Here is a 15,116-nt window from a genome sequence, read left to right as displayed (position 1 = left end):
GGGCTAAAAGCAAGGCTACTGGAATTATGCGATAGTGCGGTCGCGTGATTTTGGCATAATTATAGATTTGCCGCATTTCCCACATAAACCATCATTTGCAGTATTATCTGCAGATTTTAACAATTTTTTTTTTATTCTAGCTCAAACGGTTCCAACAATACTAAAAATGCAGCAGCGTGGTGGAAGGCCCTTTCAAAACTTCACTGGTCAGCTTTCTGTTGTGTATTGCTATATTTGGGTGATGAATGGATAGTAATGAGGAGCAACCAGTGTTAACAAGTTTAACAAGCATTGGCATAGCAAATAGGTCTCGCCTTTGGGGCCTTATAAGTGTTTAGCCATGCAACAGTTGCATAACTAAACACTTATAAGGTCCCAAAAGCAAGACCTATTGGCTATGCCAATGCTTGTTCCTGTTTGGCTCTGCAAGATCTTTTCTCAATGTGCGGAATCTGCGATTGAAACTATCCATCAGAAGGACAAGTTGCTTACCTTCGGAAAGCTCGTTCCTATGGATACTCTAACTGAAGATTTCCCACTGACTTACCACCTCCCAGTTCTGTGCAGTGGACTCCTGTACGTCTTAAGGTCCCAAATTAGATTTTGGTGCACAGTCACCTGCAATTTGTTTGAAGTGACCAGTGTGAGTGCGTTGAAGAAAAACTGATGGCCCCTGGGAATATATTTAAAAAGTGAGGAATCTGTGTTTAGAGTAACCAATAGAAAGAACGTTACAGATGATTGGTAACTTGGTCTTTCTAGTGATGTTGCAGGCCACAGCTAAATGTTAATCTGCACCTGCTCAGGTTGATGGCTGACATCTGTTGTGCAGAGAATTGTTAGCCCGAGATTGTGATACCAGTCCTGAAAAGAGCAATAAGCCTGGGTCCTGAAAAGGGCTCTGATCAATGATTCTTTTGTAGCGTGAATATTTTCTGGATTCACTATGCTGTGCATTATTCCGCCATCTAGTGGTTGGGTCTAAATTGCAGTATTTTTCCTTTTTTAGGTCTCGCCTGGCGAAAGCAGCGCATACGTTGCTCTAGCCAGGAGAGCACCTTTTTGAAATCAATTCTGCAGGGCTCTCATGCACGCGTCTGCAATGGACAAAGATGGCTGCTCTCGCCATTTGTCCATTGCAAGCAGCATGCACGTGTCCGTGGGACTGTGGACAGTACCACACCATTTTGTTGCCACAGCAACAAAATGCCGCTTTTGAGGGTTTTTTTTGTCAGTCCCCCCGGGGCACAAGCAGGCATCCACTTGTCTTTTTACTGAGATCAGCTGTCCTCACAGAAGTGGATGCCTGCTTGTGCCCCGGGGGAACTGCAGGACAGCAGTTAGCATTTGCAATGCAATAGGTCTCGCGTTTGTGAGTTTGAGCTATTGACATTGCAAATGACAATGTATTTTATTTATGTTGCAAAAACAAGAATAAAAGGCATTGCCATTTGCAATGTCAATAGCTCAAACTCTCGTAAATGCGAGACCTATTGCATTGCAAATGCTTGTACTCCCTAGTTAGCTTTACTTGGCTATCACGCTGTCTGCCTCGAGTAGTGCAGAGTATTTTGTATTGTAGTTTATTAAAGTGTTTCAGCGCCGGGACCCTGTTCAGTGCACAGACTGGGCTCTGCACCCCATGCTCTGAACCAGGGTTGAGTGGGAGCAGAACCTTCCAAAGATCTCTGGGATCTCCCACATGGGGTAGACTCGGGGTTCTTTCTCTTCGTGGCTCCCCGACCTCCCTCCATTCTGAACAACCGCAGCCCCTGTGAGGCGCCTTCTGTTCAATGCAAGTCTAGAGACCTGTTTCTGTTAAAGTGCCGAGTCTTACGGAGTCTGGCGGAAGCGCAAACGAAGGAGGAAAGCTCATGAACACTGAAAGCACTACATTCAAACACGGAGCGGTGACACTAGGGGTTCAAGCAGGGCTTTAAGTGGGCCGGGTCGTGCAGTTCTTAAAAGCAAGTGCCGAAATGGTCCCTATCGGGCTGCCCATTTTTTACCGTCCAGGTGGAAGAAAAAAAACTGAACTCTACGATAGTCCCATCGTACCTGCTTTTGTTGTAGCTTCAAAGAGACTCCCTTTTCTGTATTATATAGCCCTATGAGCACCAGTCACATCACACAAGTACACATTCGTGTTTTGAATCGCAGGATGTGGAGCCCACCTGAGGCTCGAACCGGCTATCTCCGCTCGCAAGTCGGCAGCTCTAGTCTTACGCTAGAACCTCACCACATGAACGAAAGCATTTTCAATATTCTATTCAACGAAGTAATAATTGTTGCTTATTTATCTTATGCAGCCAACAACCATTGACAAAGCCAACAGTCCTGACTTATAGGTGTAATGTTACTTGTGTTAAATAGCTGAATACAAGGACAGAAACAGCAAAATAGTGGGGCAGCACGCTATGCCAAGTACAGATTTGTAGCTTAAGTGTTTTAGGCAACGCCCTTAATTACATCGGCCACGCCCCTAGGAGAGACTCCCCAGTTTTTCCATCCCACTTAAAGCCCTGTGTTCAAGCAAGATTCTGTACTTCTACGGGCTGGCAGAGGGACAGAACAACAGAAGTGAATAAAACGAGGCGCCCACAGAAGGAAAAGCAGAGGACTAAAGGAATGAGAGGTAACAGGAAGGGCGGCCGTTCTAAGAAATGGCTACATCGATGAGGAGGCACACAACCAACACAATACGTAACGGCAGGCTATCCACAGCACAAACGCTTGGGGGAGGAGACTGCACTTTCACGTGGTTGTGTATCGTGGTCTGGCAAAGGCAGCAGAATCACCACAAAGGGCCTCTTCACTGCAGGTGAACACTGCCACCTACTAGCATCACCAAAGGGAGGAACGAGTTTCCAATGCTGGGTTTAAGGAAGGTCGAGGGGAAGGGGCTTAAACCCCAGCAATAACACCCAGGCTTTGCTGTGTGCCAATTGTGTGCTGGCAGCTGGGGTTGATAAACGCATGCAGAGAAGACTGTAACAAATAACACCACCTGGGCAATGTGGACTTTACATTCTGCAATATTCTTGGGCAAACTTCTCTGTACATTCTGTGGTCATTAAAAACGGGCGACCCTCATTTTTCGAAGTACTGTTCAAGTACTTGTGGATGTAAAACACATGATGGTGAGAGGTTTATATTGAATAGGTTTTTACTATGTGACTATCGATGGAATAAAAACAAGCATTGAAAATGCAATAGGTCTCGTCTTTGATTAATTTAAAGCCATTTGCTTTGCTAATGGTATTGTATAGCAAAGCAAATGGCTTTAACTTAATGAAAGGCGAGACCTATTGCATTTTTAATGCTGATTCATTCTTTCTTTTTTAGGTCTCGCCTGGCGAAAGCAGCGCATGCGCTGCTCTCGCCATGTAGAGCACCTTTTCTAATCGATTCAGCCAAAGCTGAATGCACGCGCGTCCAAATGGAGAAAGATGGCTGCTCTTGTACGCGTAGGGACAAAAAAAATGCACACGCATATGGACAGCCTGAAGCCATCTTTGTGCACACGCGCATTTTCTTGTCCCTACGCGTGCATGGCGGCGTGCTTTCACAGACAGGCTGAAGGGCCCGGCGGCAGTGCTGAGGAATCCGCCACGGTACGCACAGCCATCGCTCGACCCCCAGAAGCTGGCGTGAGGCTTCCCGCGTGCATTGCTTGTTAATGGCGTGTCCCACTTTATTAGCCGCCCTGACCTCCAATAAAAACTTTCTAGGGGCGGGGAGAGAGCCCGAAGCTCGAGACAGACTGGCGTGGTAGCCACTTGTGCGGTTTCCTCAGAGTATGAGGCGGGAAACATTTATGCATTTATGGTAAGGAATGCATCTTGAAATTCAGGTAACACTTAATGCCGACTGAAAGGCCTTACTGTTAGCGGTTTTATGTGCGAGGTAAATGTTATTCTGTGTATTTGCCGCATAGTGTCACGATTTTAAATCAACATGGTGGTTGCAGTTTCATCAAGTGAGAGAGAAATGTTAGGAATCGTGAGAGGTGACAAAAAACATACCTTTAGTGAGAGGTGACAAAAAACATACCTTTAGTGAGAGGTGACAAAAAACATACCTTTTCTTGGCTGAAGTCACTAGTGGTTTTTGGACGGAGGACTGTCACAAAAACTCTCGAGCAGACAATTAGACTCTCGGAACCTTTTTCGGCTTTGTGGTTAAATGACTGAGTTAATGACGAGCCCGGTCAGCTGCTGAAAAGCAGTATCTGAAAGAAACACGTTAGTTAGATTCCTCACCTTAGAATATCCCCAGGCGTCAGACTGGATCCGGAAGATTTTTCGTCAGCAATACCCCTTGCGCGTCGCTAGGCGTCGTCTGCGGCTCCGCGTCCGTCGTCGGCGTCGTGCGCCGGGATGACGTCGTCGGAGTACTTAGACGCCGCCCTCGCGCGCTGACGTCAGTTCTTCTTTTTTCCGCGCCAGTAAGCGCAGATCCGGGAGAGCTACCCCTTTTAGTCTTTTTTGACTAAATCTTTTTGATCATTTTTGATCCTTGTCTGTCGACATCTGGTGCCGGTAGGATGCCTGGGTTCAAGGCTTGTGAGGATTGTCATCGACTGATGTCGGTGACCGATCACCACCGCCGGTGCCTCTACTGCTTAGGCCTCGACCACGACGCGGAGTCGTGCAACGACTGTCAGGCCCTGACTTCGAAGGCTAGGCGGGAGCGGTCCCGCAAGCTTCTGGAGCTTCGCCACTCGGCTCCGCGTCGTGCGCGATCCCGGTCCAGGAGGAGGTCCAAGGATCGCTCGCGGAGCCCTAGCCGACGCCACCATCGCTCGTCGGGCTCCAAGTCGTCGGGTAAGTCTAAACACTCTAAGAAGTCGAAGCGGCGACATCGCTCTTCGGACTCCCCTCGCCGGTCGCGCGACTCGGCCGAGGGTCCAAGTGGTTCCACCCCCGCGGCTCCGGCGGAGCCGCAGGTGCCGCGTCCGCCCCCATACCTTCCGGTCCCTGGGGCTGACGCGGCGCCGGCGGAGATCAGTGCCTTCCTCTTGGCCATGAGGAGCCTGGCCCCGCCGTCGACGCCCGCTGGCGCGCCTTCGGGCCCCGCGGGCTCGACTGGGCGACCTCGCGTGCCGGCGGCTCCGGCCCCGGCGCCGTCGACGACTCCGGTCTCGACGCCGCAGGTCCCCGCGGGGCCCATGCCTGGGCCCCAGTCGACGCCGGTTGACCTTGTCACTCCTCCACCGGCGCCGACGCCTGAACCACCGACGCCGTCACCGGCGCTGCCGACGCCTGTGACGCCGACGCCCCAGTTTAGCCCTCATCCGGACCCGACGCCGGCACGGCGTCCGCCGACGCCGCATCCGACGCCGCTAGAGACCTACCATCTCTACAGTCCGGTTCCGATCATTCCTCCTGTTTATCAGGAATCGGAAGAAGGGGGCGACTGGGAGGGGTTCGAGGACCCTCTGGCTGTTCAGTCACAGCTTTCTCAGGACTGGGCAGATGAACTGGGGGAGGCCAGCGGGCTGGACACCTCGCCAGACGCTGGATTCACTTCTCCTCCGACCGTGGCTTCGGAGGAGGGTGCAGCATTTTCTGTGGTGCTGCGCAAGGCGGCTGAGGCCCTTGGGCTCGAGTTGCCTGCCGTGGCTGTGAGGACCAACATCCTCACTGAGGTGCTTCAAACCTCAGCAAGCTCCACTGAGCCTCTGCTGCCGTTTAACGAGGCCCTCACTGACGTTCTGCAGGGCACCTGGTCCAAGCCCTCCACAGTTCCTCCTGTGGATAGGAACGTTGCCAGGCGCCACCGCCCTGCTCCGGGCGACCCCAGCTTCCTGTCCCAACACCCCACCCCCGAGAGTCTGGTTATCCAGGCCTCTACTTCCCAATCCTCCTTCCCGACCGCTCCCCCGGACCGGGATTCCAAGAGACTCGAGCAGTTTGGCAAGAAACTGTTCTCGTCCCTTAGTTTGGGCCTGCGGTCTTTAAATACCGCCTGTCTCTTGGACCGTTATTCCCATTCCCTGTGGGATACGGTGGAGGACGTGCTGCCCCAGTGTCCGGAGGAGGTCCGGACGCGTCTTACCCAGGCTCTGGCCGATGGGAGGGATGCAGCACGGCACGCCATAAGATGTGGGCTTGACACCACGGACTCGCTAGGTCGGGCGATTTCCACCACGGTGGCGCTCCGCCGCCATGCCTGGATGCGGTCCACGTCCTTTTCCGGGGATGTCCAGAACACCCTCATGGACATGCCCTTTGATGGCACTCGCCTGTTTGGTGAGAAGGCGGACAGTGCGCTGAACCGCTTTAAGGACTCCCGGGCTACGGCCAAGTCCTTGGGCCTCTCGGCTCCGCGGGCGCACACCTCCGCTTTTCGCCCCTTTCGTGGCCAAGGAAGGGGCGCCTCCTCACGTTCGCAAAGCCACCAGCCGCAGAACCAACCTGCGCGCGGTCGTGGACGTGGCTTCCGCCGTGGCGGAAATGGAGGCCGACGTGGTCAGCCCACATCCACCCCGGCAGCATCCGCCTCAAAGCCTTCCTAGTCCGAGCTTTCAGGCCCATACCACGCCAGTGGGCGGCAGAGTTCGCCATCACCTGCTCCACTGGCGGTCCATAACATCGGACAGGTGGGTGCTGCAAATCGTCCGAAGGGGCTACTCCCTCCCCTTCGAGACGACCCCTCCAGCCATGCCACTGCAGCACCACCGTATCTCGGGGGATCATTTGGATCTTCTCCGCGAGGAAGTTTCGGCTCTCTTGGCCAAGGGGGCCGTCGAGCGCGTTCCGAGTCCAGAAGTAGGTCGTGGTTGTTATTCCCACTACTTTCTGGTTCCCAAGAAGGGCAAGGGGGGCCTGCGCCCTATCTTGGACCTCCGGAACGTCAATGCCTTCCTCCGAAAGGAAAGGTTCAAGATGCTAACGTTGGCTCAGGTTTTAGCTGCCCTAGACCCTGGAGACTGGATGGTAGCGTTGGACTTGCAGGACGCATATTTCCATATCCCCGTCCTGCCGGCCCACCGGCGTTACCTGTGGTTCACGGTGGGCCAAGAGCACTTTCAGTTTACCGTGCTCCCCTTCGGCCTCACCAGTGCCCCTCGGGTGTTCACGAAAGTGATGGCGGTGGTCGCAGCTCATCTGCGCAGATCAGGGGTCCCAGTCTTCCCCTATCTCGACGACTGGTTGTTGAAGGCGGGCTCGCCCCAGGCAGTCCTCTCCCACCTCCAGACTACGGCGGATCTCCTGCATTTGCTGGGGTTTTCCATCAACGTGCCGAAGTCGCACTTGAGTCCCTCTCAGAAGCTCCTCTTCATCGGAGCGGTTCTCGATTCGGCGCAGTTCCGGGTCCATCCACCGGAACAGCGGGTCCGGGATATACAGGCCCTGATTCCCATCTTTCGGCCTCTATCCCGGGTTTCGGTCAGGTTAGTGTTGCGGCTTCTGGGGCTGATGGCCTCCTGCATCCTACTAGTGCATCACGCCAGGCGGCGCATGCGGGCTCTGCAGTGGGACCTGAAGTTTCAGTGGGCCCAGCATCACGGCAACCTGTCCGACCATGTCTTGATCTCGGAGGGTACTGCACAGCAGTTGCAGTGGTGGCTCACGGACCGCGAGTGGGTCAAGGGCAAGAGCCTCTCCCTTCCCCAACCGGAGCATGTCGTAGTGACGGATGCGTCCCTCTTGGGATGGGGTGGCCATATGGGAGAGGCGGAGATCAGAGGCCTCTGGTCTCCGGCGGAGTCTCGCCTCCACATCAACCTGTTGGAGTTGAGAGCGATCCGGCTTGCACTGAAAGCCTTCCTTCCCTCTGTCAGGGGAAGTGTCGTGCAGGTGTTCACGGACAACACCACCGCCATGTGGTACTGCAACAAACAGGGCGGGGTGGGGTCGTGGACCCTTTGTCAGGAGGCTCTGCGCCTCTGGACATGGCTGGAACACCAGGGCGTCACCCTGGTGGTTCAACATCTGGCGGGCTCTCTGAACGCCAGAGCAGACGAACTCAGCCGCCGGTGCATGATGGATCACGAATGGCGTCTGAACTCCGAAGTGGTGCAAGGCCTCTTTCAGCAGTGGGGAGAGCCTTGGTTAGATCTATTCGCCACCGAAGAGAACGCGCAATGTCAGCAGTTCTGCGCGTTGGAATTTCCAAGGCGGCACTCGCTCGGCGACGCTTTTCGTCACGAGTGGAGTTGCGGTCTGTTGTACGCCTTTCCGCCTATACCACTTCTGCCCAGAGTGCTGAAGAAGATCAGGCACGACCGGGCCCAAGTCATCTTGGTGGCTCCGGATTGGGCACGAAGATACTGGTATCCCGAGCTACTCAGTCTGTTGACCGATCCCCCGATACGTCTGCCCCTTCGGGAGGATCTTCTGTCGCAGCAGCAGGGGACGGTCCTCCACCCGAACCTGTCCAGCCTCCACCTCCATGCGTGGAGATTGAGCGGCGGCAGTTGATGCCATTTGACTTGCCTCCTGAAGTCTGTGATATCATTCTGGCAGCCAGGCGTCCCTCCACAAAGTCGGTATACGCCTGCCGGTGGAACAAATTTGTGGCATGGTGCACAGCAAAGGCTGTGGATCCCCTTTCCGCCCCTCTTTCTGAGGTTCTCCTCTTCCTTCTTTCTCTGGCCCGGCAGGGCTCTGCCCTGGGCACCCTGAAAGGTTATCTTGCAGCCATCTCCGCCTTCTTGCGGCTTCCTGATCAGCCTTCTCTTTTCAAGTCCCCTGTGGTTACACGCTTTCTCAAAGGCATTACACACACGTTCCCTCCTGTCCCTTTTGTAATGCCTCAGTGGGACTTGAATCTGGTTTTGACATTCCTGATGTGCGCTCCCTTTGAGCCTCTTCACAATTGCCCTCTTCGTCTTCTCACTCTAAAGACTGCTTTTCTGGTAGCCATCACCTCGGCTAGACGGGTGAGTGAGCTCCAGGCTTTATCTTCAAAGCCTCCTTTTCTATCTGTTCATCCGGACAAGGTTGTCCTTCGGCCTCGTCCCTCCTTTCTTCCTAAAGTGGTGACTCCATTTCACCTTGGGCAGTCTGTCACCTTGCCCACCTTCTTTCCGCCTCCGCATCCTTCCAAAGAGGAAGAGAGGCTCCACCGTCTGGACCCAAAACGTGCGCTCTCCTTCTATCTGGACCGCACAAAACAGTTCCGGGTGGACGACCAGCTTTTTGTTGGATACGTGGGCGCTAAGAAGGGGAAAGCTGTGCACAAACGAACCATCTCTCGGTGGGTCGTTTTGTGTATCAAAATCTGCTATTCCTTGGCTAAAAAGGACCCTCCTGTTGGGCTGCGCGCCCATTCTACTCGGGCCACAGCGGCTACTACTGCCTTGGGACGGGGAGTCCCTTTGCAGGACATCTGTCAGGCGGCGACGTGGGCTTCGCTACACACGTTTGCCAGGCATTATTGCCTTGACAGCCAAGTCCGGAGGGAGGGCTTCTTTGGCCGTTCTGTCCTCCAGGACTTTCTGGTGTGATCTTGGTTCGCAGACCCACCACCGGGGATGGTATTGCTTGGGTATCTATTCTAAGGTGAGGAATCTAACTAACGTGTTTCTTTCAGATGAACAAGTTACTAACCTTCGGTAACGATGTATCTGTAAGAAACATTAGTTAGTTAGATTCCTCACCGACCCTCCCATCCTCCCCGTTCTGCGAACTGACATCTAGGGTTAAGGTTGTCCTTTCAGGCCCCTAGATTTTATTTTTGGCACCAGTGTCGGTCTTTGCATGGCTCTGCGTTCCTGGCGCGGAAGGCTATGTACAAGAACTGACGTCAGCGCGCGAGGGCGGCGTCTAAGTACTCCGACGTCATCCCGACGCCGACGACGGACGCGGAGCCGCAGACGACGCCTAGCGACGCGCAAGGGGTATTGCTGACGAAAAATCTTCCGGATCCAGTCTGACGCCTGGGGATATTCTAAGGTGAGGAATCTAACTAACTAATGTTTCTTACAGATACATCGTTACCGAAGGTTAGTAACTTGTTCTTCACGAATCCTACATTTATTATACTATTCCCCCCCCAACTCCACAGATCGTAAACCCTACTCTCTGCTATTCACGCTCTACGACTCGCGCTCTCCCTCTCTACGACTCGCGCTCTCCCTCTCTACGACTCGCGCTGTCCCTCTCTACGACTCGCGCTCTCCCTCTCTATGACTCGCTCTCTCCCTGTGTTTATGTATGTGTGTATATATATATATCTGCATATCTATCTAAATACAAATATAAATGCATGCATACATATACATATATGCATGTTATGTACATGAAAGTTTGAAAAACACTAATAGCAAAGCTAAAAAGCCACCTAATTACAAACAGAATTGCTTTAACTTAAACGAGGGCGAGACCTATTGCATTTTCAATGCTTGTTTGCTGTGGTGGGTGTCGACGCTGCGTGGGTTGGGTAATTCTTGAATGACACTGGAGAGTTCCTTGGAGTTGGTGGAGTTGGCCAGGATTTTGTTGTGGATTAAGTTCCTCTTGGGGACTCTGATCTGGTTGTGGTAGTCCGTCATGGCGTCCTTGTAGGTGGTGTGGTTTTCACCTCTCCTCCCCCACCTTAGGGGTGGGGTTGACAAAGGCGGCACACCTTCTGGGCAGTGGTAATTTTTCCCTCGTGTCTTCCTGACAAAAAGGAGTGGAGACAGGAAGGGGGCCTGCTTCTGATAGCAGGAGAGGCTGGGGGTTGCATTACAAAGGCGGCAAGGCACTTGAAGCTCCCCTTGCACAGATGGCTCTTCCTGGCCTGGGATAGGTGTGACCACCTCCGACAAGGAAAGACTTTGTTTCTGGGCTCAGGAAGCGAAGGCTCCCACCTCAAGGGTCCAGAAACATGTCTTGTGGTGGCAGGCTGGTGTGTACCAGTCAGGGAACCCACTAGAGGCTGGTCGTTTATCAGGGGGCATCTCAAAGATACCCTCTGTGTGCATTTTTCATTAATTCCCATACTGGCACCAGTGTGGGTTTAGTGTGCTGAGAAGTTTGATACCATATACTCTTAATGGCAGTACAAGGCTCATGCACCTGTACTCTCACCCCTGGTATATTGCACCCAGGTAGAGGGATGGCTTATCTATGCCTGGGCAGTGGGTTGTAGGCATAGTACTCAGATGTATGCCATGTTGACTCCTCACTTTGTTCTGCACCAAAACACGCAGCCTGCAAAGGCAGTGTGTGAGTGTGAAGGTACTTGGAAGCCTTCCCTGGTCATAGTGCCCTGGGTACCCCAAGTACCCTTCACCAGGGACAGACCTGTAGCCAGAGCGTGCCATTTGGGGTTAGTCTTCGGTGCAGTTTTAAGGAAAGAACATAGGCCCTGGGTACCTGATTGGCAGGAGCCCAAGGCACACTCAAAGTACATCAGCAGTTCAGCAAAAAGTGGGGGCAACCGTGCAGAAAGAGGGCACTTTCTCACAATGTGCACCAGTGGTCAGTGTCTTTCCATGCCAGAAGCGAAGGGCCATGCAAGTCGTGTCAGATCTGACGTCCTCGCGCCGGGGTGGTGTCTTAAGTAGACATCACGACGATGCCAACAACTGACACAGAGTCAACCGACTGCACCTACCGATGTGCAGGGGTATTGCTATGACAACATTTCTTCGGATCCATGCTGACTCCTGGGGGTAATTCTAAGGTAAGGAATCTTTAACTAATGTATGTCTCTCACAGATAAATCGTAACTGAAGGTAAGTAACTTGTTCGTATCTATCATTCAATGATGGTTTGCAATCGCCTCTCCACTCTCTGAATGTCCTGATGCAACTCTTCTCCTCCATCCATGCTCCCTATTTACCTCCTTTACCCATGCCGCCCCACACTTTAAACCGAGTGCTTCTAAAAAACATTTATCTCTAGCCACACTATTCCTCCAATGTGCTGCAGTGATAGTTCTGTTTACTATTTTCCATGTTCAACGTGCTGCCATACAAAATCGATTTGCTGGGAAATGTATGTGCTGCTCCTAGAAGCTGGACCTTTGGTGTTTGCTGTGCATCAACATTTTAATAAAGATAATGGAGCTTCCTGAGGAGTTTGCATAGGCACATTTGATCTTTGCAGAGAACACCGCCTTGTGCTTAGCTAAACAGTAATCCTCCAGGAACCAATATACACACAAGTGGCTTGCATTCCACAACTTGGCTTTGAAGTTCAACTTAAATCCTCTGTCTCTTTGAAAGAAAGTTCGACAAAAACGATTTGACTGAAAAGCTCTTACTCTCTTGTGCGCGCTCTATTAATGACCATGATGTAGAAAACTGCTGGAATTTCCTTAAGGAGAAAGGAATTGCTGTTTTCCTCTCCAGTTGTAGGAGAGTTTACGTTTCTACATTTACATGATTTACATTCACGTTTAAAAATCAGCTTGGAATTTCAAGGCCAACCACTGTTTGGTGGGTTTATTTTGTGTTTTTACACTGCAAGCTTCTACTAATTTTACAAGTTAATAGCTGGTTTCTTTATTTGATTTTTTTACGCATTTGGTGTTGGTCTTAATGTCCTACAGCAAGCTTTTCACTAAATTGTGATGTTTGAAGTCTTTCTTGCATGGTCAGCGTGAAACCGTTGTAAACGCATGAATTGGGAAGCACTGTCCAGGCTGTAATTTATTATTTTGAGCTCTGATGTTCATGTACTAAGAACTGTTTGTGATCCTTGTCTTTATCTTGCTACAGATCAAACTGACACAGCAAATGGACAGAATGGGCAGGAGGTGACCGCAGTTGATAGTGGGGTTGTGGGAACCACTTGTGCTGCTGGATTGACGGAGGATGAAGCAGTGGCTTCTACAGCCTCAACTACAGTGCCAGCTCTTCCAAGCAGGGCTGTTACTACCGTAACACAGGCCACTCAGTTACCAGGGCCAGCTGTTCAGGTGAGTTAGGAAGGTGCTCTGGCATTTGATTTTAAGTGCCTTTAGAACTCTCTCCCTTCCAGCTTGGGAACCATAGGGTATAAAAGTTTCAAGTGGGGATCATGGATCATTTGGGTTTTTTTTTTCTCCTTAGAACTGATAACCTTCCTCTCCTCCTTTTAGAACATTGCATCAATGAGCCCTCCTCAAGTGCCGTCTCCTGACCCTGCTTCTGCCATTCCTGAGCAGCCTTTGGTGCAGCTTTCCGCAGAGGCGCTGGATCCGGAAGTTGAAGCTGCACTTCTGCAGCAGCAGCATGAAAGGCAACTACAGCAACAGATGCTTATGCAACAACAGCAACAGCAGCAACTTCAACTACAGCAGCAGCAACAGTTGGAACAGCAACATCAGCTTCAGTTGAAGCAGCAGCAGCAACTTAAGCAGCAGCAGCAACTTCAGCAGCAGAGACTTCAGCAGCAGCGTCTCCAGCAGCAGCAACTGCAGCAGCAGCAACTTCAGCAGCAACTCCAGCAGCAACAGCAGCTCATCGAGGCAGCAGCAGCTGAGCAGGCCACCCTTCAGGCAGCATTGGAAGCGGAGCAGAATCAAGAGAATGCGGTGGCTCAGCTCTCCCTGCCACAAGAGTTAATGGCGGAGGGTCAGACTGCCACGTTGATGGTTACTGGACTAACTCCGGAGGAGCTGGCAGTCACTGCTGCTGCCGAAGCTGCAGCCCACGCTGCTGCCACTGAAGATGCCCAGGCTTTAGCTATCCAGGCAGTGCTCCAAGCTGCTCAGCAAGCAGTTATGGGTAGGTCTTTCAAGCTAAAACACCCTTACCAGGAGAGTGTTATAACCATGAGTGTAAAGCATTACCCTATTTGTAGTTAGCTTGAAACTGAGATTGGAAGTGTTTTTGCTTTTCTGCCACCCATAAGGAAAAGGATTTCATCCTTCAATAAAGTTAAACAAGTTTTGGGGATAGTGATTTAAAAGATCAGAAGATAATTGGCTTAAGTTTTACAATATTAGGGAATCGCTGTGTTTCCAGTATGCATGTGATAAGCCAACGTCTTGTCACCAAATGTTTAATTTTTGCATACATTGGCATTAAAATTCCAGCTAATCTTGATTCCTTAAAGGCTGCCCTATCACTTAGTGGTATTTTCCCCCCATTTTGCTGTGAGCCAGCTTCTTTGCGTCAAATCATTTGACCCAAAGTGAAGAGGGGAACTTGTTTGAACCAAGTCTTTCTTGAATAAGATGCTATTCATCCTTTTGCTGCCTAAAAGATTGCTTTTACTGGACGCATTTTCATTGCTGTAATTTTATTCTTCAACAGCAGCCGGAGAGCCAATGGACACCTCGGAGGGAACTCATGTTGAACTCCGGCAACTGTCGACTGCCGATGGGACTACAACTATTCCCATTGTGTTGACCCAGCAGGAACTGGCTGCCCTGGTACAACATCAGCAGCAGCTTGTTGAAGCCCAGCAGCAGCAGCAACTCCAGCAACAACAACAGCAGCAGCAACAGCAACAGCAGCATCAGCATCAGCAGCACCTCCCCACAGAAGCTCTTGCTCCAGCCGACAGCCTGAACGATCCCACTGGTGACAGTAATGGCCTGAATGAGTTGGCTAGTGCTGTAACAAATGCAGTTGCAATGCTTCCCTCTACAGCTACAGAGAGTAAGTGCTCAGCAATTGATTGCTTCCAAGGGGTGGCGTTTTTAATCTCATGCTTGTCTGAATGGGTCCTCAAACTTTATGCATCTTCACTAAATTTAGTGCAAAGGTATCTTAAGAGCCACTAGAACGGCCATTATTCTCTTTTTGTATTGTAAAGAATTGTTATGAATTGGGTTCTGGTCGGCGGGACTGGGAGTGTAAGGGCCCAGGTATGCCTGGTGGTTTAGAACAGTGAGTTCGGAGGTTACAAAAGCATGTGTAATTTTGATATTTTTGCACAAGTGGAGGATCTTTGATGTCCAAGTCTTGAGTTGCTAAGATCTTTGCATCCATTTAAAGTTGTTTCTGTCTACAGAGGAAATTTGTTTTTTAATGGATAACTTCAAATTGCAGAGTTCTCACCTTAAGAATATCTCCAGTTTACAGACTGGATCCAGAGATTTTTCTGAGCACTGCGCCTGTACACCAATAGATACTGTAATTTGGATCCTAATAGCAGAGCGACTATAAGGGCCCTTCTTCCACGCATACATTTTTCTTTCCATGCCCTTCACTGCAGATCTGAAGCTCCGCTCCCAATCTTCTC

At 51.2% G+C, this 15,116-nt stretch overlaps 1 protein-coding gene across 1 annotated transcript in view; it reads left to right on the top strand.

Annotated features, from left to right (window-relative positions):
* Nucleotides 1-15,116, top strand: part of HCFC1 (host cell factor C1) — a 272,045-nt gene that overhangs the window by 216,116 nt on the left and 40,813 nt on the right. The window contains exons 18-20 of the mRNA XM_085629740.1: nt 12,662-12,861; nt 13,024-13,651; nt 14,183-14,530. Of these exons, the coding sequence (XP_085485866.1) occupies nt 12,662-12,861; nt 13,024-13,651; nt 14,183-14,530 (1,176 nt within the window). The remainder of the gene's footprint in view (nt 1-12,661; nt 12,862-13,023; nt 13,652-14,182; nt 14,531-15,116) is intronic.

The sequence above is a fragment of the Triturus cristatus genome, chromosome 10, assembly GCF_964204655.1.
Source record: "Triturus cristatus chromosome 10, aTriCri1.1, whole genome shotgun sequence".
Lineage (NCBI taxonomy): Eukaryota > Metazoa > Chordata > Amphibia > Caudata > Salamandridae > Triturus > Triturus cristatus.
This window is presented reverse-complemented; position numbering and strand designations above follow the sequence as displayed.